Source organism: Rhipicephalus microplus, chromosome 4 (assembly GCF_043290135.1).
Source record: "Rhipicephalus microplus isolate Deutch F79 chromosome 4, USDA_Rmic, whole genome shotgun sequence".
Classification (NCBI taxonomy): Eukaryota; Metazoa; Arthropoda; class Arachnida; order Ixodida; family Ixodidae; genus Rhipicephalus; species Rhipicephalus microplus.
Genome location: NC_134703.1, coordinates 123507796 through 123531002, shown reverse-complemented (window position 1 = coordinate 123531002; position 23207 = coordinate 123507796). Strand labels below are relative to the sequence as shown.

At 46.1% G+C, this 23207-nt stretch overlaps 1 protein-coding gene across 5 annotated transcripts in view; it reads right to left on the bottom strand.

Annotated features, from left to right (window-relative positions):
- Positions 1 to 7624: 7624 nt before the first annotated feature.
- LOC119172339 (transcription factor 4) overlaps positions 7625 to 23207 on the bottom strand; it is a 160620-nt gene continuing 145037 nt past the window's right edge. For 4 of the 5 annotated variants that reach the window (XM_037423393.2, XM_037423395.2, XM_037423394.2 and 1 more), the window contains 3 exons: positions 15702 to 15859; positions 14475 to 14547; positions 7625 to 7744 (listed from right to left, as the gene is read on the bottom strand). In XM_037423393.2, the coding sequence (XP_037279290.2) occupies positions 14494 to 14547; positions 15702 to 15859 (212 nt within the window). In that variant the 3' untranslated portion in view covers positions 7625 to 7744; positions 14475 to 14493. The remainder of the gene's footprint in view (positions 7745 to 14474; positions 14548 to 15701; positions 15860 to 23207) is intronic. The other variant, XM_037423396.2, reaches the window with a different exon arrangement.

Here is a 23207-nt window from a genome sequence, read left to right as displayed (position 1 = left end):
CCACGTTTACAATTGTGGCAGAAAGCATGTGCAATGTGTATGACAGCACATACAAACTGGTGCTTGATTGCTTCTTTACACTGAATGTGAGTGAATGTTGATATTGTGAGGTACTACTCAGTTTCGCATAGAGCTGTGCGACATACACCTGAAAGTTGATTTTAAATGTTTTTTAGGCTGTATTTTCAGTAAACATTTTGAAGAAACATGCATGTTCACATTGACGTGCCCTACCAGTAAACTCGAATTTGAAATTTTGGGTCAATGCTACTTTAAAAGCACGTACGTGTCATGCAAGCAGAAAGAATACAACCACCACACTCTTTTTTTACGAAAAATGGCACTTTTTTTCTTTACTCTGGATGACTGGACAAAGTGTCAGCAGAGGACAACTCAAAGTGTATGTGCAAATGGTCAGCCTGAAAAAAACTCAGGAGTCAAAACAAACAGTGGGTACACATCCAACATAAATGCGCACATGGGACAACTTCGGTATACATCGATGGCCACGCTAACTCAAAGCCAATGCAGGGACAAAACTGCACTTTAAAAAATTATAATAAAAAAGCAGGCAAAAAAAGCAGGAATACTGTGTACAATAAAACTGATAACAAAAGATGATAAAAAAAGACCGATAACTTTTTCAAGTATGAAGAACACCACAGAGCAACAAAACAAAACAATGTGTTTGTAGTAGACAACAGCACAAGATACTTGGTGGTGTACGCGCATGATTCGATGTAGCTTCGATAAATTACACGATCGCAAAGTACAGAACAGAACGCCGAGCCCTATTTAAAAAGCAAATGCATCCAGTAACCAGAACATCATTTCTAATTTCTTTCTCGAATGCACTGTGGCCGAGATGCTGCACGTGCCCAATAATTGCAATAACAAAAAATGATACACCATCACGTGTTGACATGAATGTGCACATACAGCAAGTTGCCGAGAAAAGAAGACAATTTAAGGGTAAAGTGGGGAAGATGGGGTAGGGCTGCCTTAATTAAATAACTGGAAGTACATTAGCAGTGACACGATTGAACATAACTCCATCATTGAGGAAGTGCAGTGGTTCTGCATTTGGTTTTCATCCACTCTTGCAGCTTTAACAAGGCACAGGCTAGGTTTTCTTTTGTCTATGTTGCCACAATTTGAAAAGTGCCACGGCAAGATGTTCTGAATATTGCCGCAAAACGTGACGATATAAATGCCTCCACCAGCTGCACCCTCTTAAGAGGACAACAAGGAAGCTCTGCAGGCCCCCAAAACAACACAACAAGCAGGTTGAACAGTTAAGTACTCAGAATCAAACTCGGCGATGCATTTAGGTTGTTCCGCCAAAAGCCATACATAAGTGACACAAGTACATTCGACTGCTCGAAAAACAAGCAGTCGGAACATGCATTCGCGTTCTCTTTGGCATTGTAAAATTACCGAGAGTGGTGTCCCACGCAGGGAAAAAAAAAGAAAAGCAAAACAACACATGCTGTCAACTTGGTACCGAATACATCTGAAGCTGTGAAGCAGCAACCATGTGCGAGGGAAACACTGCCCCACCCCGTGGAACTGTGGTTGTTGAAATGTGTCAAAGAATGTTTACAACCCTGTTTTTGGTGAAATTCGGCACTGTCAAGTTATAGCAGCGAGACGGCATGCGCCAAAAGGGTGGATGCAGCACTGTCATTGGCATTTGTGTAGTAGAACGTGGCTGTGGTGGCATTTTTTTTTCAATAAAAAGGCCTTATTCAACATGATTCCGCAAGTGCTTTGGCCACAAAAGACAATGGCAACCTCAAACGCTTCCGATAACCAGCTTCTGTCATAGCCCTAGTGAATAGAGAAACGATATTTCGAGGCTTGCATGTGCTATAACTAAGATATTGGTTAAGGTGGTAGTGAGAAAAGCTTGAAACGCACGCAGGAAGCAACCACGATAAAGACGAGTCTAGTACGATCAACTGTAAAACTCTTGCATTGTCCCAGCGATCCGTCCCTCACCACTCGTACGACACATGGCAGACAAAGCTTGCCTAGCGGATTGGAGGGGCCTATGATGGTAACGTTGGAAAGGCGAACCACTTGAACAACTACTGTTATACACAAATGCCAATCATTTCGCGAAGGACAGAATAGTTCCCCCGCTCATAAAGTGAGTATTACAGATGGTCCAGAGAGAGTTGATTACTTTCCTTTAAATAGGCGGAACGAAATAATGCTCTCGTTTAATTGTATCGACTGGCCAACATGGATGCAAAGAGGCATACAAGATGATAGCAGCGTACTGGTTGATCTTAAGGTCTTGGTCAGAATGAAAACATTGAAGCTTAGCTCACGAGCACCTCTTGCAGCGAATGTTAACTCATTGATTTTGCACCAAAGTCAGCAGAATAATAGAGATGGAACTTATTTTCAGCAGTTGACACTTCTGACTGTTCAGATGCTACCGTAAACCATACCATCATACCATCACAAAAAAAAAAAAAAAAGAGCGAAGCACGCCTTAGTGGATGTTTACGGATACTCTTGTCTAGCCCAAATTTTCTTCTTATTAGTGTGCGCAAAGAAGCACACAACTATTTCATTACCATGCATAAAAAGGCACAGAAAATTTTATTATGTTATACAACCCGCTAAAGCGCCGTGAGATATGCGTGGCTTGGCTGCTAAACACCACAACCGAGCCATTACGGCAGTACGTCGCTTTAATATTTAGTAAATAGTGCAAAATTTCATTTAATACTTAGCCATGCTGTTTGCTATAAGATGAACAAGCAACACAGCTTTCCAATAAAGTCCTCCACTGTAAGTTACCAGCTGCATTTATCGCACCTTTATAACACGATCATCAATGCGGAAGCCCCAAGTAATGCCTACATTGACTGCGAATTCCGTCGTGAAGAAAGCCTGAAAATGCTATCAGCAAGGTGAAAAAATGTGCGCAGCTACAGGAACTAGAAGCCAGAGAGCCAGCACACACAACTTCGAACATTCTAGAAAGTCATGCATTCAACAACATAACTGCCAGATAGGCCATGCCACATAGCTACTCAAAGTAGCCACTCGCCAGTTACAGGATGTGCTCCAATTCACACCATGCGTGCAGACTGTCCGAGTCAGAACCTTAAAATTGAAGCCTCAGAACTGAACTAATCCTCGACTATTCAAACAAGTTACAGAGTAACAAATGTCACTACACAAGGGTAAACAAAGGAAGACAATTTCGAGGGCTTGTTTTTTCTTTCTTTTATACAAGCTTAGCGAAAACCAAGAGAGAACGAATGCAAGAAAGGAATAGGAGATTGTACTGTCTGAAGTGTACCGTAGTAATTATGTAAGGGTGTCTCTCATTAGGTTACAGTGCCAAATTTTCGGCAGTTCCTCGCTCAACATGCGCATGTGTTCTGATAACATAACCTTACGGTTGAGACAAGCTTCAGTCACTCGCTAATGCAGTGCGATTGAACATCGCAAAAAGTCACAGTATCCCTGTCAAAAGCTATTTCCAATTGTCCCTGTTCAGGGATCTCACTTTTAAGGATATGCTTAATGCATTGTGCAAGTAACTTACTACAGGTGCAGCTTAACTACTTGTATAATTGAAAGAAAGAATGTTTCAAAAGAACTCTCCAATGTCAGATTAGCGAAATAACAGCTCCTCAGCACAAACTCTCGAAAGCTTTTGTTGCCTTTATCCGCCAGACATGAATTCGATGTGACTACACGGTACATGAAAGAATAAGTGTTTTTTTAGTGACTAAATTAATACTTGCATAGTTTTTACAAAATTGCAGGCAAAGTATGAATAACAGCATCTACTGGAAAAAAAATAAGCCTTTCATGGCGGTTGCATTGATGAGTCAAGCGGATAAGCAAGCTTGACTTTGGAGCAGTTTCGCCAGGCATAGGTTCAGCCAATAGGCATTTTGCAAATCGCTCTTAATTTTCCACCTTATAAAACCCTGTGTAATGTCCAACTTCTTTTTGGCAACTCCACAGTGGGTGCGGAAAAAAAAAAGCTCTCCTATGTTATTGGTGTAACCCTCAGCATGGTAGAAGGAAGAATATTAAAAGAACCGTCAATGAGAAATTTTTACCTTCATCACGAGATATATATATATATATAACATATATATCTATAAATGCTGAAAAAAAAAAGCGCTATGCACAATACATAAATGCAACATTCGGAAATAGCTACTTGTACAACGTATGGGCTACCACCAAATGGTAGGAACACAAAAACACTACAGTTCAATGGTAATAATCACCATCGAAACGGGAGGGGGAAAGAAAAAGACACTCTTCAAAGAAGTATTTTTGCACATTTACAGCTGAAGACGATTTGGACACAGTCCTCGACAGCCAGAAAGTACAACAGAAGAATGGTGCAACAAATGTTTACACCAACGTGAGTGCCTTGACAGATGCCTGTCGCACGTGCATGGGAAGCCGCAATTGTTTCAGAATGTCGTAAAAGCAACACCGCTTCACCTCGATGGTATGGATCCAGCCTCATTCTGTGGCCACTTTTTCTTTCAGACCTTACTTGCAGCTGTGCAGCCAGAAGCTACACCGGCAGTGCAGCCGCTGGCAGTGACAATTTCATGTCACACATGTTTTAACAAAGCGAGTCGGGTGCGTTCTAATCTGCTGGTGGGTGTCTGACTGATATGCTTGAAAACTAAACAAGGCTGCAGTGCCTGTGACAAGCCTACCTGGTTCAGTGGTTTGAACTTGAAAGCGAGACTACAGCGCATATCTTTAGTTGTTTGCTATTAACCCTTCTGTGCTGGCACTTTGGAGCTATCTCCTTCAAGTATTCTTGTTGCACGGGTTTCAACGATTGCACAGCGTTAGTTACAAGCTATATCTGTGAGTAGGTAACGATTGCAGCTAACAATCCATATGATTTTCCTTGAAACCTTGTTCTACTGCACTCAGGCAGATGGCAGCTTATCCCCGCCTTAGATAAGAACAAGGCCGGCACAATCCCAGTCCGTCAAATGACGCAGTCTCAACTATAAGCTAGTGTCAACTGTCTTGTGTAGATTGGGGTGGAAGTCGCTGAAAAGCCAAGCCAAAACCGTCCCAACATACGAGACAGAAGCCAAGCTTTGAGACAATTATGACTGCCCATGAACGAGACAGCAGAAAGCAATGCAGGAAAAAAAAAAAAAAAGCTCAGCAGTGCAGCATCCAGACCTAAATTGTGTCGACAATAAATGCAACAGAGTGGGGAGGAAAGGCAAGGGGTGTGTGCGAGGGAGGGCAACGAGTTGTCAAGTGAAAAACAAAAAACAAACAAAAGACATCAAACACTGCCTTCAGCAAAGTGCCAAAACAGAAATCGCCATCCTTTCTATCGTTGCCCGTTTTTCAAGCATCTTCATGATCGCCAAACACTAAGCCAACACCCAAAAAAGCCTCCCGTCAAAAGTTTATACAGTAATATAGAAATGACAATGAAGAAGAAACAGATGATTCTATACATTTTTTTTTCGAGTGTCTGCGTGTATAATATATAATATATATATATTTATATTTCTTTATGTATATAACCTCGTTCGCACACACATGCACACGTCCATGAAGAGACGCATAGGCTCACAAAACAAAAGCACTCAAAAAAGGACGACAGTCATGCCACATTTCAAATTTTCCTCCTCAGAAAATGCAAAGAAGAGCGAGAAAATGAAAAAAAAAAAAATGCAGTGAGCAAAAGAGAAGCAAAATAAACGAAGCAATTGATTCCCGCAAGAATAAATTACAACAGGAGACGTAAAAATGAGACACTAAAACGAGATGGCCGTGTCACTCTGAAAACATGAAAAGTTCGTAGCAGGCAAATGGAAAGAGGAAAAATTTTTAAAAATACACAAATAATGCTATGGCTTGTCCATAAATGAATTACCCTTTGCTGAATTCTGAGACACTGGCACTGCGGATGGCGGCGGCGACATCTTTTGACTCTTTGTCAATCCACAGTCGAATATACTAGAGTTGTGCTGCAAGAGCAAAATTTTGGGTGTAGGGTAACCCTCCGCAATCACACAATACAGTTGAACCACTATATATAAGAGGCATGCTCTGTGCAGCCATTCCTGTCTTTTATGAGAGATGTATTTCATAAGCAGGGTACCTCGTGTGCGTTTTCTTAACATCCTGTATTTTGTTGTATAGTGTCTCTTATAAAGGGGTTCGACTGGAGGGGGGGTGAGCACATTTCGAAAATTTATGATGTAGTGAAAAAAAATATATAAATAAAGGCTATTCCTTTGTGCAAAGGCACCTTCACGGCAGTGCTTGAAAGTCATCCAGAAGAGCTATCTTTGCTGCAACCTGTAGGTATCATTCAGAGAAAATTCTCTTTGAACCTTTGCCGAGGGCACGGGTCATACATGAGAAAACAAGGTATAGATTACGGGTAAACATGATGACATTACCATGCCACAATGTGCTTTGCCCCTCACCAAGTCGCCCCTCAACTTCAGGTTTCAAATTTAGACATAATGGGTCGATCTACAAATGTTTAAATACAGCGGTCACTGCGCTGACCGGATGAGCGCGGAGCACGAGCGGTGGCAGCTGTTTGTCATCCTCATCAGGCACACACGTTTACGGTCCCACAAGATTGGCAATATGTGCTTAGCAATATACTCAAACCCCTCGATTATTTAAGATGTTTGCTCATGTGTATTGCAGAACTGTGGGCGTGTTAACAAGTAGAGTTTAAAAAGAAAACGGTAGAAAAGAAAGAATATTTTACGGGCTTGTTCTTTTTTATTATGCAGAACAAAAAGATTGCAGGTATGGTCCATGTCTACGGCAAATTATATGTTCGTTCGCTTTACTTTTGACATATTTCTATCGTAATTACTCCAAAATTATATCCCCCCATACTATTCTTGGCATTAATATCCATTAGTTCTCATTATTTCATCTGATCATTGTAATGTGTCACGTAAAAGGGTAATACAAGTATGGACAAGTAAGAAAGCCTCAAGCAAAGTAACAAGAAAGGTGCCTCAACGAGCTTTTCACAAGGAGGAAACAATTACAAAGGTGCGCTTCTGTTGAGCCACGTTGACAGGAGCCATCCGACGCTCCGTTGCCATTTCGCTTTAAATAGAGCACTGTCCGCCATTCTACAACAACATGTACATGGAGAGATGAAGAAAGAGAAGACGAAAGAAACAAAAAGCCATAATCGTAGTTCTAAAATCTCGCCGCCGTTGTTGCTTCTTCCTCCTCCGCCAAACATTGAAATGCATTGATCGGTGATGAGAGATGCGTTATGGTATGTATACAGGTTGCAACAGCAAAGTCCCGTCTCCCCTTGTCCAAAGAGAAAAAACCAAAAAGCACAAAGCGGCTCAAAAAGAGTCCCAGTGGCAATTAGGCCGAACCTGCGTCTCTGTGCGTTTTTTTTTTTTTTTTTGTGGGGGCAGCGGGCGTGATGAACTATGAGGGCACAAGGACCGCATCGTGTAAGAGTGAACAAGAAGAACACAATCGACTTAAAAACGCTGAGGAGGATGCAACGGGTGTCGACGAGAGAACGGTGGTGCTGGTCGGAGAGGGAAGAACGGTGGCCACTTTCCTCTTCGGCTGCTGCGGAGTAATGCGTGCCCTGTCTTACTCTTTTTTTTTTTTTTCTTGCTCGTTCATCCTAGTGGAAGCTGGAAGATATCCCTCCTTCAATAACGAAGAACTTGTGTTGGCGAACGGGTCTGGCAGAACCCTGGAAAACGAGATACGGGAAGAGAGGCGCTTCAGAACCAGACATCCGTTACAATATTGAGAACACTTACAAAACATAACACTGCAGAGTGTTTGCTTGTCCCAATGTTAGTTGAATGTTCAATCTTAATTCATTGTGGTTCACATAATCTGCAAATTCCCCTGCCGTGGTCTCAGTCTTCAAAGGATCGTTAGGTAGATCACAGGCTACCTTGACCAAGCCTTACTTATAATGGCAATAAATGTTGTTAAAACGCGTTAAGGGGAGACGCGGGTCGAAAAGTCGCGTTTTTTTTCCAAATTTCACCTTTTCTGTTTTTTGTTGCTTTATCATCTTTATACATTATATTTTGACATCTGAAAATATCACAGCGAAATAAGCATCAGAAGTCAGTGAAAAACGCGTCTGAGTGAGCGGCAGTGACGCGCGGCATCACGAAATTTACACAAAACGGGCTGCTGTTCGCGTGCTCGCGGGGCCGCGAAGAGAGCTGTCCGCCATATTGCGGCCGCTGGCTCGTGTAGAGTTGTCCTTACTCTCCACGATCCCGGTTCTTGAAGTCTCGTACGTTCACGAAAAATCTAAAAAAAAAGCAACAAAAACAGTCTTTTCCCGCCGTTTCAAACCGCGCGCCACTAACGCAGGGCCGCCATTGGCTGACAGCACCCGTGTTTTCTTGCCGTAGTTCGCTTCACTGTTTTCCGGAGTTATTTTTCGCTGTTTTCGTGCGATGGCAAGCCCGAAAAAGGCCGTTGCCGACCATCGGAAATACAGAAGTAAGAACAAGTTCAGAGGGAAGCGGCGGAGGACGTACAAGAAAGCCACCGCCAACGAAAATGTCCGCGACGGGCCAGCGGCCGGTAGGCCTAACATCGACCACGGCAACGTCGACCATGGCAACTGCGACGACGAGATCAACGCTGCAGTGAATTTTGTGAGTGCATCGCAGAAAAAGATCGCGTTATTCGAAAACGACGTCAGGCCGAATGCCGATCGTGCCGAAAGCGTAGTGCTGTGCGAGTTGGGTGCATTGACGGCCGTCGTCGCAGGCGCGGCATGCCCCGTTTGTCACGAGAGTAAACTCGCAGTTCGGGCACCGAATAAAAAGCGGAAAGGCCTTTCGGCGTTTCTGGAGCTACACTGAGAGAATGCGGAGTGCTCGGAGAGCATCCTTTCGTCCGCGTACTCGTCGAAGCGGGTCGCGTCAGATGGCGGCCGCGGTGCAAGCAGAAGCTACGACAGCGGGAGTTCGCGTGACGCCTTTGCCGTGAACCTGAAAGTGGTGCTTGCAGCGCGTGCCGTCGGTATCGGGCATGAGCAACTTTCACGATTTTGTGCAGTAGTTGGATTGCCAAACCCTATGCACCATAAGACCTTCCATGCTATCGGCAAAAAGATTCACAGTGCGGCAGTGAAGGCTGTCTGTGAAAACATGCAAAGGGCACGCAGCGTCACCAAAGAGGTGGCTGGTAACAGTGACGTGCCAGTCATGTTTGACGGCACATGGCAAAAAAGAGGCCACAAAAGCCACAATGGTGTGGGAACTGTAGTGTCCTTGGACACTGGTTTGTGCCTGGACTATGAAGTGCTTTCCAACTTCTGCCTGGCGTGCAGTTTGCATAACGACATGGGAGGCGATGAAGAAACATGGCAGGCGTTTCATCATCCCGTTTGTGAGAAGAATTGCGACTGTTCTTCGCATACCATGGAGGCCGAAGCTGCAGTGCGCATTTGGCAGAGGACTGTGGACTATGAGACACCCCTGCGGTTCACCATCTTCCTAAGCGATGGAGACAGCAAGGCCTACAACGGGGTCTGTGATGCCAACGTGTACCCTGACACTCCAATTGAAAAAGAGGAGTGCACCAACCACGTGGCGAAACGTCTGGGCACCGGCCTGCGGAAGCTGCCAACGCCACTTCCACGAGGGGAGAAGCTGAAGGACACCACCATCCAGAAGCTTCAAACTTACTTTCAGGTGGCCATTGTGAACAATCGGGGAAATGTCCACAAGATGTACACTGCCATATGGGCCTCATGTTTGCACTCGTGCTCAACAGACGGTGCTGGAAGTCACAAGTTCTGTCCTGCAGGCCCAGACTCGTGGTGCAAGCACCGACGTGCTGAGGCGCAGGGCCAGCCTGCACCGTGCCACACCCCCCTCCTGACCAAGGCCCAGGGTTTGGCAGTCCTCCCAATCTACAAGCGTCTCACAGATGCGAAGCTGCTTGCCCGGTGCCTCCACGGCAAGACACAGAACGCGGCCGAGTCCCTGAACAGCAAAATATGGCTGCTGTGTCCAAAGACCCGGTTTGCTTCCCGGACTGCTGTGGAAACAGCCACAGCCATTGCAGTCCTGTGGTTCAACCGGGGCCACGCGAGCTTTGAAAAGGTGCTGGAAGAGCTTGGGGTGCTTCCTTCGGAGGCCCTGGTTACCCTCAGCGACCGCCGAGACAGCATGCGCATGCACAAGATGAATGTGCGTCAGACCGCTGAGGCGAGGGCACACCGTCGCAGTGCAGCCAAGAGGGCCCGGGTGGAAGAGTCCTGCCGCACCAGCCGGGAAGGGAAAACCTACGGTGCTGGAGAGTTTTAGACAACTGATATTCCCTCTGGACATGTGTGTATGTGTTCAGCACAAGTTTCGTGCTACTGCGTTTTTCATTTTTGTAAATACAGACTTTCAAACTTTCAAACGCGTTTTTCTCATTTCGCAATTTTGGCCAATTTGCATTTTTTGCGGGAAGTGTTTCGGGCACTTAGAATGGTCATACGACGACGAAATTTGGCACACACATTGAGGAGAGTGCGTAGGGTGCCGATATCTACTTGAATCAGCACAACCTATCAGCTGTAAATATCTATTAATAAATTTAATGGTGGTCGAGTGGAAAAAAAAGGGTAGTTTGCTACACAGATGTTTTTTTCATAGTTTCAAAGTTGGAGCACAATTTCTAGCTAGATATCGGCACTCTATGGCTAATAGGGAGCAAAAGGAGCCATTGAACAACTCTCTGCATGAACATTTAGTATGCGCGAAAGTTCCCGGAAAACTTATCAAGTTTCACCATTACTTGAAACACAACTCCCAAACTATTGCACTTATGTAAAAACTGATTACAGATTTGGAATCAGGAGGAAAAACTGCATCAGTGGTCCAATTTCTGAAGCTCTAAGTTGAATAACAAAAAAAAAGTGCTTTCGAGGAGCGTCTCCCCTTAAGGGCAAACTTATGGCTTAGTAAGTTTAAGTTCGCAAATACCAGGATAAGAGAGTTTCTCAACTGTAAACAGGGATGTCTATAGCCACTGGCAACAGGGCAGAAATTTTGGAAGCCTAAAAACAGGACCCATTCAATGTTGATAAAATAGGGTTGTTTCACAAGGCACTTCCTACTATGACTCCATCTTATAACGACGAAACCTGTACAGGAAGAAAGCAATGCAGAAATTGTATTACGGTGGTGGTACACTCAAACCTAGACATAACGGGCCCAAATATAACAAAATATTCATTATAATGAAGTAAACAAAAAATAGTCTTGCAATAAATATAGTGCAAGGAAAATATCTTTATAACAAATTTTGGATATAAAAAAAATTACCTTTTTGTAAGACGCAACTTTGTTATAATGAGGTTTGAGAGTAGCAGGTGCCAACATGGATGGTAATGAAAAGTTGAAGAGAGCGTGTGTGGGGAAATAAAAAGTACCCTCTCTGCTTCAAAGGCATGCACATGCTGCCTGTGATGTAACACACAAATGGGAAAGCTACAAACATTTGAAATAAAGCCATATTTCGTTAATATTGTGGCATTTGCTTTAAAGGGGCCCCAAAACACTTTTAAATGCAAAGCAGCTTAGAGTCGAGCTCAATCTGGTGTGCGGCGTGACCACCCTTACAGCACATGTATGTCCACTCCCCTCTCCCTCCTCTCTACTTCCTCTTTGTCGCCTCGCAACGCCGACGCAGGGAGTGTCTGCTAACCTGTGCTCGCCCTCTCCCCCTCTCCTCTAAGCATTCCTCCGCGTGGTGTTTACATCCCCATTATGCCAGTCTCATCTTCCTCTCTCCCCTCCACTATCTCCCCCTCTCACCTCGCAACGCCAACACAGGCAGTGTCTGCTAGGGAGTTTCTTGATTGACAAAACTGACTGGTTGCGCTGCACAACTGTTCACTGGCCACTCCGTATACAGTGAAATCTCGGTATAACGAACTTCAGGGGGCCGCCGCAATTTGTTCGTTGATTTGAAAGGTCGTTATACTGAAAGCCCGAAAATTAACAATACTTATTTTCCACCGACCAAAACGACTTGGCTTTACAACTGTGGGTCCTTGAACTTCTTTTTCACGAAAAAAAAAAAAAAGCACAAATGAACACCAAAAAATGCACATTTATGTTAAAGAAGCCTGTGAATTATTATTATTATTACTTTTTTTTCTTGTGACACGTGGAGCACAAACTGTGCAGTCTGAAGGCCTCCAGTTCATCCACATTCCTGTAGTGCGATTCGGTTCTTTGTTCACAACAGCCTGCCTTTTGCCTTCCATTTGCCGAAGAATATCCACTTTCTCGCTTGGCGAAAACTGCTTCCGCTTCTTCATCGCAAGCAGAGATAAACTTATTTGTAGTAGCATCGCAGCGAGAACGCCAATTTGCTTTGCGTACGCGATAAGTAATCACCAAAAAGAGATGAACACAACTGGCAAACAAGGCCTCCTTGAGCACATGTAGAAGTGACAAAGAAAGAAAAACCCGAAGCGTCGCGGCTGTCATCGCCTCATTTGAAGGAAAAAAAAGCACTAACAAAGAAAATTCCTCGCGTTTCGTTTTCTGCTCCCACGCTGTTTCAAGTTTTCCGCCCCGCTGTTTCCAGCTCCCACTCTGCCTCCCTGACCATGCCCTCCCATGTTACCCTCGCCCCTCACCTCTGCGCTTGTACACCTGCAGCGTCAGCGTTTCAACAAAAAGAAAGAAAAGAAAGTCGCCATTTCGTCTCCCCATCCTCTGCACCGTTGCGCGTCTTCCGAGAAGGAAGGCGCCTGTTCGCTTTGTCATCTGCTCGCGTACAGCTCCAGTGGTTGCGAGACAGATTTCAGAACACAAGTTGATAGTACTGAGGCGTTAACATAACGTGGAACTAAATTAACACTCGTTATTCTGAAAAGTTTGGTATTCCGAAGTACGTAGTTGCAAAATAATTTTACATTGAAACTATAAGCAGTCGGCGCGGGATTTTTCAAACATTCGTTAATCTGAAAAGCGTTTATGCGGGGTTCGCTCTACTGAGATTTCACTGTACGTAGGCACTGGACCTTGGCGTCCAAGGTAGTGCCAGTGGAAGATTTCTTCTGTGTGTTGTTGAACAACAAAAATCCGCAGCGTGAGCGTTAACTAAAAGCGCACTGTGGGCCTCTGTGTCCAATTGAAGCCTTCTCTCTCTCATTGCCCATTAGCAGTGACTGACATGTTCCAGTAGGAAACAACGGTGGTCCATCGCTGTGTGCTTTGCGTCTCTCCAGGTTTCTCACCTATGAGACGCGGCAATGAACACCAGCGTCAACACTGCCACCAGTGTAAGTGTTAGCGCCCGCTGCTTCGCATCTACACATAGTTCCCTTTGGTGGGAGATGGTGTAAATGCTTTTCAAGTGACCGTGGAATGGATTCACTAGAAGAGTTTATTGCCTCACGGATTCAACGAAACAAAAATTTTATGAATCCATCCAATATGAGCAGAGTTGCAAAGATTTCTTGCACGCTAGTATTGCATTCTCTCTCCTCTAGTCTCGACAAAAATGCTGGAAGCTAAGCAGGGAGGGATCGCATGGGCACAGAAAGGCAGAGATGCATGGGCAAAGAAACTATCACACACGCCATGTGTGATTGAGCGTTTTCTTTCTTTTTTTTTTTTTTCATCGAATACGCGGCTCTTGCAGTGTAATCGCGCGTCCATGCACGGACAAGTCGCAGCCTCCTGCGGCAATCCCAGTAACGACCGAGCAAGCCATGTTTAAATCGGCCAATGGCTGATAGAGAGCCTTTTACGAGTGATTGTTGAGCTTCTTCTGCCATTTGTGGAGAGAAGAGAAAGCGGCTTTTAGCTGTCTTTGAAAATTTACTGTGAGTTACACGCCATGTGTGGCATATAATATTTGGCTGGCGTATTCACAGGAGCCTCTACTGATAGGCAGCGTTTTTCGACCATGCTCTAATAGTGGTGCAGGGTCCCTTCATATGAAACTTCTCATAAACAGAACAAATTTTCTTGCCGCTTCGAGTTTTATTTCCATGTAGGCGGGAGTTCGCGTACATAAAATTTATGTAAAACGCCGTGAATTCTTGCATTAGTAACCGTTAGTAACTTAGGTTACATATCAACATTGCAGCACCCGAGAAGATGTGATCGCCCGCTTCGATTCGAAGTCACGCTACTAATTATTTGCCCATTTACCTGAAGTCAATAAATAAATGGTAAAATCAGCTATTGCTTCGTCTGACCTCAAGCTGGAAATATAGCATCAATCTGATTTTACTATTCTGTGACGTCTCTCTTCTCTCAACATTCAGTACACTTCTAAGTCATGGAGAGGAGGTTGGGGTTGTCAACCTATATTTGGGTTTTATTGGTAGTGTGGTAGCTTTTGCAATGATTACATGCGCCAATTATCAATCACATATTTTATCTCACTCTTCTTGAGACTCAAGACAAACACAATAGAGTACTTGCCTGTGTAACGCTGAGAACTTCACAATTCTGAGTTGCTCGTCTCCCCATCCATGGGTTGCGAATAGTCGTTCCACTGAGAAGACAAAGGGGGAGGAGAGAGAAGAAAAGAAAACAAATGCATGATGATACTACAGCGTAAAGCTCGTGAATGAAACAATTTAATGAGCAGTTGCTTTTATTTCCACATGAACAATACACAATAGCCAAAAGAATGGACAGCACATGCTCTAGAATACAGTTAATCTCTGACAGCTTAGTCTCCGTTCTGGACAGTCGTAATGTCCCTTCGGAAATCTAATGCAAAAGCAAAGCACTGTATTACACCAGCGTCAAACTCTCATTCAATGTGCCCTGAATAAGAAAAAAATCATGAAGATTCGTGTTCATGCGAATTTCAGCTTACTTTGCGAAAACAGCACTGCTTATCTAAAGAACCATCACAGACTTTTCAGTCTAATATACACAGAAAAGCGTGGAGGATCACATTTTATCATTCTAATGAGCAGCTTCAGGCTAGACTGCTGAGGTTGCCGAGTTTTGTCTTGTCGTAAGAATGGAATTAAAGCAATGTCACGTGAGCGTTCCACAAGCAGGCAACACAAGACAAAGCACCAATACCGACTTGAACAAACTTTTAGGTTACTTGTTGGGTTAACAAATACCACTGCGTGCCATACACGTTATTTGCGGGAAGAGTACCAAGTATGTCACATCCGAGGTTCGCTGCTATGCAATACACGGGCCATTTTCAATGCTCAATTCACTTCACTTGTACCCACAGTTACACAATTGGGAATCCACTCGGATTCTACGCAAGCCACAACCCCTTTCAGAATCTTCGAGATTAAAGATCTTCTTAGCAGCTTTGCTAGAGCCTGTTTAGTACTCCAGTAACCTTTGGCATTTGTTTGTGTATGCTGGTTTTAGTCCTCAGTGTAGGCCGTGCTGCTCACAGAAAAATTATGTTTAATTAACTACCGACTCGCTCAGCTTGCCGTTCACTTGCCCAAAGAATTGCGCTCCCAATCATCTGCAGACAGTAAAAAACAAGTTCGCAAGCAAGCCAACCGTGAATGTTACGACTACGAACAAAACATTCTCTAATGGTAAAAATGTTTCGGGACCAACTACAACTCTCACCCGTAGATGCGGAATCTTGAGCTGCGCAGTGAAAAGCAGAAGAGAGAAAGAAAGAACGAGAGAGAGAGGCACGATGAGAGTACTTACTAGGGTACTTACAGGCAGCGAGCCCAGCCTCTGGTGTGCCAGTGCATCGAGCGCTTGACCCGGGTGGGCCAGGCCGTGGGCGCCCAGCTTGGCCCCCTCGTCGCTCTTTTCCTCCTCACGCCGCTTGAGGCACGCCGTCTTGGGGTTCAGGTTGCGCTCTGTACGCAAGAGCACGACAGCACTATAGCACGCACCAAGGGCGATGATGAAGTGACAGGCCACGGTTACATGACAGACCACAGTACCAATAGAGAGTTGCCTACTGAGTGAATTGATAAGATTGCACAGCCTCTACAAAGTCCCAGTGTGCCTCATTGCAGAGTACTTATGCTAACCTTAATAAGGCCACTCCGTATTACAGGATGTCCTCGTTTTGGCACTGTGTATTTATTCCGTAATGTTATACAAACTCTGCCAAGCTTCTATGCTCCTAAACACTCAATATCTTGCGCAGCTTTGCTACTCGGCCTGCTCGTCAAAGATTAGAGGCGTTCTGCATCAGTCTAGAATAAAATACCGTATTTACTCGCGTAAACCTCGCACTCGCATAATTTTCGCACCCCTCCATTGCCCCCCAAATATACAATTCTTTTTTCCTCGAGTAATTATCGCACACCCGAAAACTGCCGCAATAATGTCGTCTGCTCGTTCCAGTCATTGATGATGATAGCGCACACCATTTGGCGCCATCTCTTAAGCATCAAGCGTACTATTGCACGGTGATCCAATCCAATCCAAGCCAAGCTGAAGTGGCCAGTACGCGTTGCGGCGTGTTTTGTGTGTTGTGTCGGTAATCTTGGCACGTTATGGGGCGATACTGAAGCCACACGGCTGCTTCAAGTTGCAAGTGATAGATCATGCACTAAACAAGGGCAACAGGGCCGCCGGTAGGCCCTTCGGAGCCTACGAGTTTTGTGTTCGCTACTGGTGGCGGCAGCTGAAAGCCACCAAGGCGCGTAGGGCCTGCCGTGTGCCTAAAAATGGGATTGATGGTAAACTTGATTTCTTCAGAAGGGAACTGCGGACGATTTTGTTAAATAGCCATCAGCCCAATACCAACGTCCAACGCTTACTTTTTGAGGGCTCCTGTTGAGCGACAAACGCTACCGCTACGCCCGCAACGCCCAAAAGCTTTGCGTATGGCATTCTAATTCTCGACTATTTGCTTCCACTTTTTGTGTCTCAAATCTTGCCTTGTGTTGAACCTCTGCTTTTATTGTTGAGGTAAGTTCTAATTAGTACCGTAAAAACCCGCGTATAGCCCGGGGTTTTTTTCTAGATTTTAGGGTGCGAAATTTCGGCCCCGTACTATATGCGGGTCCCAAGAATTTTCGGCCCAAATTCAGTTTCGGTTTCGGCATAGCGCGGTGCTATCATCATCATCAGCTGTCTGCGCGCTTCTGCGCTAGGTAGTGTTAGCGGCGTTAGTCTTAACTGGTCAGTTGGTCAGTGGCCTTTGCTTCAACTTGGTGCCCATAATGACGGCCTCGATTTTGCTCCTGTGATTTTACGCCATGTCAGGACCGCGCAGGCAGTACTCTGCTGCTTTTAAAAGAAAAGTTATCGCTGCTGCCGAAACCATCGGCAACTGTGCCGCGGAGCGGCAGTTCGGAGTCAACGAGCGGAGCATTCGCGGTTGGCGGAAGCAGAAGGAAGCCCTCTTTGCATGCAGCGGCCAGCGAAAAAGTTTCCGCGGACCAAAAAATGGAGCATTTCCTGACGTGGAACGAGAACTCACAGACTTTGTGCGGGAGCAGCGAGCTGCACATCTCGCTGTCAACATCGAGCTGCTACAAGCGAAGGCAAGGGAGATCGCTCGAGACAAAGGCATTCAGCCGGAGGATTTCAAAGCGAGCAAGCATTGGGTGTCTCGCTTCATGCGCCGCGCTGGGTTCTCCCTACGTCGGCGTACGTCGATCTCCCAGAAGCTACCAGAGAGCTACGAAGAGCACCTCGTGGCTTTTCAAAGGTACATAATTGTGTTGCGAAAGGCAGTCCCCTTTCAGCTGGGCCAGATCGGCAACGCGGATCAGACGCCGGTCTACCTGGATATGCCCTCGGCGCTGACGGTGCATCAAAAAGGCTCCAGGCAAGTTATCGTGCGGTCGACTGGAAACGAAAAAACGCGGGTGACTGTAATGTTATCCTGCACGGCTGACGGTCGCAAGCTGCCACCCTACGTGGTGTTCAAACGAAAGACGCTGCCGAAGGGGGAGAAGTTCCCGAAAAATGTCGTCGTCCGCTGCCAGGACAAGGGGTGGATGGACGAATCGTTAGTCCTTGACTGGATAAAGTCCGTGTGGTGTCGACGGCCCGGAGCACTGCTGGGGCTCCCTTCGATGCTTGTGCTCGACGCGTTTCGGTGTCACCTGGCCGACTCCGTAAAGCGACTGCTGCGCGACTCCCGCACCGAGCTCGTCGTCATCCCGGGAGGGATGACATCACAGCTGCAGCCGCTTGATGTGTGCCTTAATAAGCCATTTAAGGACCATGTCAAGCGCCTGTACGTGGAGTGGATGAGGTCCGGAGAACCAGAAGTGACCCCTGCCGGACGGCTGAAACGGGCCTCGCCAGCGATGCTCTGCTCGTGGATAGTCGAGGCTTGGGCCTGCATTCCAGAGGCGCTCGTTTGCCGCGCCTTCAAAAAGTGCTCCATCTCCAACGCGCTTGATGGCACTGAGGATGATGTGCTGTGGGAGAACATTTCCGACAAGGGAGCTTCGGAAGAGAGTGCGTCCGACGACGAGGATGAATGAAATGTCAATAAATGCATTTTTTCCATTTTCCTCGGACTATATTCGGGTGAAAACTTTTTTTCTCACGTTTGCTATCCCCGAATTACACCCCGGACTATATGCGGGTCCGAGCTATATGCGGGTTTTTACGGTACTTCTTAAAACTTGCTGTAAGGTGCTTTTGTGAAAATTCCGTTTTGCGGCCACTTCGTTTTCTTTTTCACTCTCTGCGTTTTCGTCGAAAGTTTTCCCAGTGTAATTCTCGCAACCCCCAACTTTGCATTGGTTTTCTGGCAAAAAAAGTGCGAGGATTATGCCAGTAAATACGGTAAGTGTGTGAGAACACCATTGCTGGCTTTGCATTCCAAGGATAAAAAGCTTATCTGAAGGAATATTGCAGTTATTTTTGTTGATCTATACTGAGACCGACAACCACCCAGACCTTGGAATAAGATGACTCCACTAATGGAAATATTGTTCGTTGCATCAACTAAGACAGACCTTCATTTCTTTTTTTCGGAAGTGGTGAATTTGTATTTTCGTTTTTTCACTGAAAACTGCGAATAGCAGCCCGTGGCAACTCTGGCGGCAAAGACATGAGGAGTCTGATGTACCCGACCATGTGACTGGATTGTTTTATATGGTCAATTTTTTTTTGTTAGTATTGAAATAGTGTTCGTTTCTTTAGATTGAAAGACATTACTTCGTCAAAATTTACATTCAAGGCCTGCCTTAGTAGTATGCATTGACATGTTCCAGTTAAGAACAACAACTTCAGTTACCCCTTTTTTTGTCATCCTTATATATCAGTGGCGTTTGGAATTTTATTGCTAACGCACACTGAAACAGCACTGGCAAAATGCACGCAATTGTCTAACACACCTAAATTTAACACCGTGGGTCTGTGGTGTGAATAATGTTCTTGCTTGCATCAGCAATTTGCAAACTCCTCTTTGACTACAGTTAAACCTGCTTATAACGAACCTCCATATAACAAAGTTTTTCTCATTCCATGCCGTTGCTCCATAGAAGCACGCGTATTTGCGACCTCTATGTAACAAAGTAACAGTGCGAGACAACCTTGATATAACAAATTTTCCCCATGAACAACCGAAAAATTTCGCTCCGCATTTTGGCATTTTCCTAAGAGCATACATCATCCGCTGCTGCCCCGCCACCGCCGAACCTCGAAGCGGCGGACCTGGACCCTACGAGCCAGCTTTGCTGTCGTTCTCGCCGCTGCGCTCCCATGTGCGAGTGTGCCCCCCCCCCTCCCCACTCCAAACCAACATAAAAAAAGAACTACTTTTGCGTGTTGGCAGTGCCACGCTTTTAGTTAGCGTCAAATATTATAGAGCTGCCCTGCATATGGAGGGCGCTTTACTGATTAGTTTCCCCGGATATCCGTGTCCGTGTTGTTCGCTCTTCGTTTTCGACGCCGTGCGCGCGTGCATAGTTTCACTGCGTGCGCATTGTGTGGCCCCCGACGACATTCAGCTTTGCTTTTCTTTTTTATTATTGCGGTAGCAGTTATGTATATGGACAGTCTCAGCTGGTTTTTTGCCTCCGCCGCCATCATGCACGTATTATACATATATAAAAACTCAAGAAAGGGGGAAAAAAAGCCGCCCGCGCTCAGCTTGTCACGATGCGCGGATGTGCGCTTATCTCTCACGTGTACTGTGCCCCGCGAATGGGGGTGGGGGGTAGATTTTTGTGCGTGCTTATTTTTCGTTGGGTGGGTGGAATCGTGTGCCTTCGACTTTGACCGGTAAACGATTTAGTTTATTTGCCGGGAGCACAAAGATCACTTTGCTCGCTGGACAGGCACCATTTGCGAAAAGAGTGCGCTTTTCAAACACACCGAAGTAAGAACTGGAGCACTTGTTAGATTGCACACATATCTGTACCTGTGATTACATTTGTGCCTCATTTTTGTTTAAACAGCGCGTTTATCACTCTGTTTAAACAGAGCCGTAAATGTTGCTAGTTCCATCTCGTCCTGTGTATGCTGTTTTCTTGAGTCATTTGTGCATGAGCAGCGCGCTGCACGCTTCGATCTGCCTGGCCTTCTCAGTGTTACATTCCAAGAATTGTTATCGCATTCATTGCTTCGCCCTTACGGCGAAACTCTGACTTCCTTTGATTTCGGACAACCATGTCTACACCACCGAGGGGATGTCAGATTAGGCACTGATGAAAACTTTTCGACACCACGGTGACGCCAGATCTTTGGAGGTCGACTGGTCACGCGCTTTTGTTTTGCGCCCCGCCGCGAGTTCACAGGCTGGTAGCTTTCGCGATTAGCCGATTAGTTCTGGCAACAACACGACAGCATGTTGAACGCAATGCAATTTACGCGATAGCGAAAAATTGCAATGTTATAAGAACTAAGGCTGGCAGCCAACTCTTTTGAATCCGATATCGCGGAACTCCTACAAAACGCTAGTGTGAGCAAATACGACCGCTCTAGGGAGATGTGCTCTTTTCACACAGTCCCTGCGCCTTGAAACCGCACTGATAATCGCTGAGATAGCAAGCGTGCCAGCGATCACAACCGCCCTCGAAATCGTTCATTATTGCTGCTCGAGCGATCCCCCTTCCCCCTCCCCGCGTTGTTTCATGCTCGTTCAAGCCGGGTGGTTTACTTTTAATATGAACATTCGACGGCATGACGATAGTTATAGCGCGAGAACAAAACGACGACACAGAGACAAGAAGGACGTTTTGTTCTCGCGCTAACTGTCGTCATGCCATACCGACTAGCCCAAGCTGCCACACTTCTAAGTTACATTCGACGGCAGTTCTAACACGCGAGAGATGTCATGCAATTTCCAGGCGATAGGGGTGGGTCGACTCATTTTATCTCCGCTTCAGCAGCGCTTGCTGCTTTTACCCGCTTATGAAAGTTAGGATGCGTGGGGGCATGTTATCCATTTGCACTTGTTACGGAACTTGGCGGCGATGACGAAAACCCACTGAGAGTGTCCATATACAGTGGAACTTCGATTATACGTCCCCTGGTCCTACGACGACCCGCGTTTTACGACGAATATGCTTGGTCCCGGCAAAACCCCCAATACAACTAATGTATTGAAAACCTCAATTCTACGACACAATTTTACGCCGGCCCCGCCTCATACGACGCTTAGCTGGACTGTCCGAGAAAAAAGAAAAAAACCTACGGTGACGCACGCAGGCTACCATGCAAGCACACTGCGGCCAGATGAAAAAAAGTGGGGAAATCGAGGAATCGAGTTCGTTCCTCCGCACGTTCTAGCACACTATCCGCGCTGCCACCACAGGGCCTCTTCAATTCTTCGACCCGCTGTCGGCCATAGCTAGCCAGAGCCAACGTTGTCTAGAGCCAGCCGGAACGCATTCGTTTTGCTTAGTCGCATTGCACTGCGCACTTCCGTTGGGGCCTTTTTTTGTTTTGTTCTCTATCTTCTTTTGGGTGGTTTTGTAGCGACAGCTGTGAGCAGGTAACATGGCAGATAATTTCAAGCTCGCTTTCTAGTATGCGATAACTTTCACTAGATTTCGCGTCGGTGTACCGGAAGTGATGAACGGCGATTGTTGAGCCTGTCTACGTTTGGGACAGCCGCGGAAATCGGAACTAGCTGCTGTCTAGCTACCAGAGGGCTGGGGAGTTGTAGCCCCTCACGATTGGTCAAAGCTTGCACAGACGTACGCACTTGCAAAATTTGAATGGGCCCACTGCCTTGTTGCCTTTCAGCCATTCTTTCACGTGTTCGCCTCATCGGTTGGTTGTGCGCCGCAGCTGCTGGGTCTACGTGCAAAATTTTCAGTATTCGGACATAGGTGTGCGAGGAAGCTTTCGAATTCCTGGTTGCTAGTGCTGCGTCTCGCAATGTCACGGAACCGAAAACCACTGACGCTTGGAGAAAAGGTTTGCATAATCGAGGAGGCGGAGAAGCGGAACAGAGCAACAAAGGCCAGCATTGCCCGCGACCTGAACATTCCCGAGTCGTCACTGAAAACGATCCTTGCAAAGAAGGATAGCATCCTATTAAGGGGGGGCGCGGCAAGTAAAGTGCCGATTTTGGTCAAAATATGCGATTTTCTGATTTATTTTTTTTCGTAATCTTCAGACCTTCAACTTCCTTGTTCTAAAATATTACAGCGAAACGTGCGCTACAAATCCCGCAAATAGTGTTTTTGCCGAGGCTAGTCGCCAAAAAGTGCGAAAAAAAAGCCCCTGAAACGGTGTTGTTCACGCCGCACAAACGCGCCAAGTTGTTGACCGTGGGCCGCCATTTTGGTAGCTTTGGAAAGAGGAGAAAGCCGGCTTCCCGATGGTCGCGGTCTCGTATTTCGCCGAGTGAAAATAAAAGCGCGAGGAGCAAGTAAAAAAACGAAAACGAAGAACGGCAATTGGCTGCGCGGGTCACGTGGTAGCAGGCGCGACCTCTTACTGGTCAAAGCTGCGCCGCGCACCTTGGCAACCTTGGAAGCGCGAGCGCATCTGCGGCCGCCGTGTCGAGAATCATCCGGCGTGCGCTTCGTTTTTTGCCAGTTTGCTGTTTTTGTGATAGTTCGCGTGCTTTTTTTTACCAAGCTTTGTTACATCGGTGGTCTCTTCTGAGTGCTTGCTCATACTGCGGTGCTATGTTGCCGCAAAAAAAGTTCCGGAGCGTCCACAAGTACGGCAAGCGTCGGAAAGCTTGGAACAAAGGGCAGACGACTGCGGCTGCCGTCCCAGTCGCAGTTCCGGACGGAGCATGCTCTTCGAGCGTCACGGAGCCTC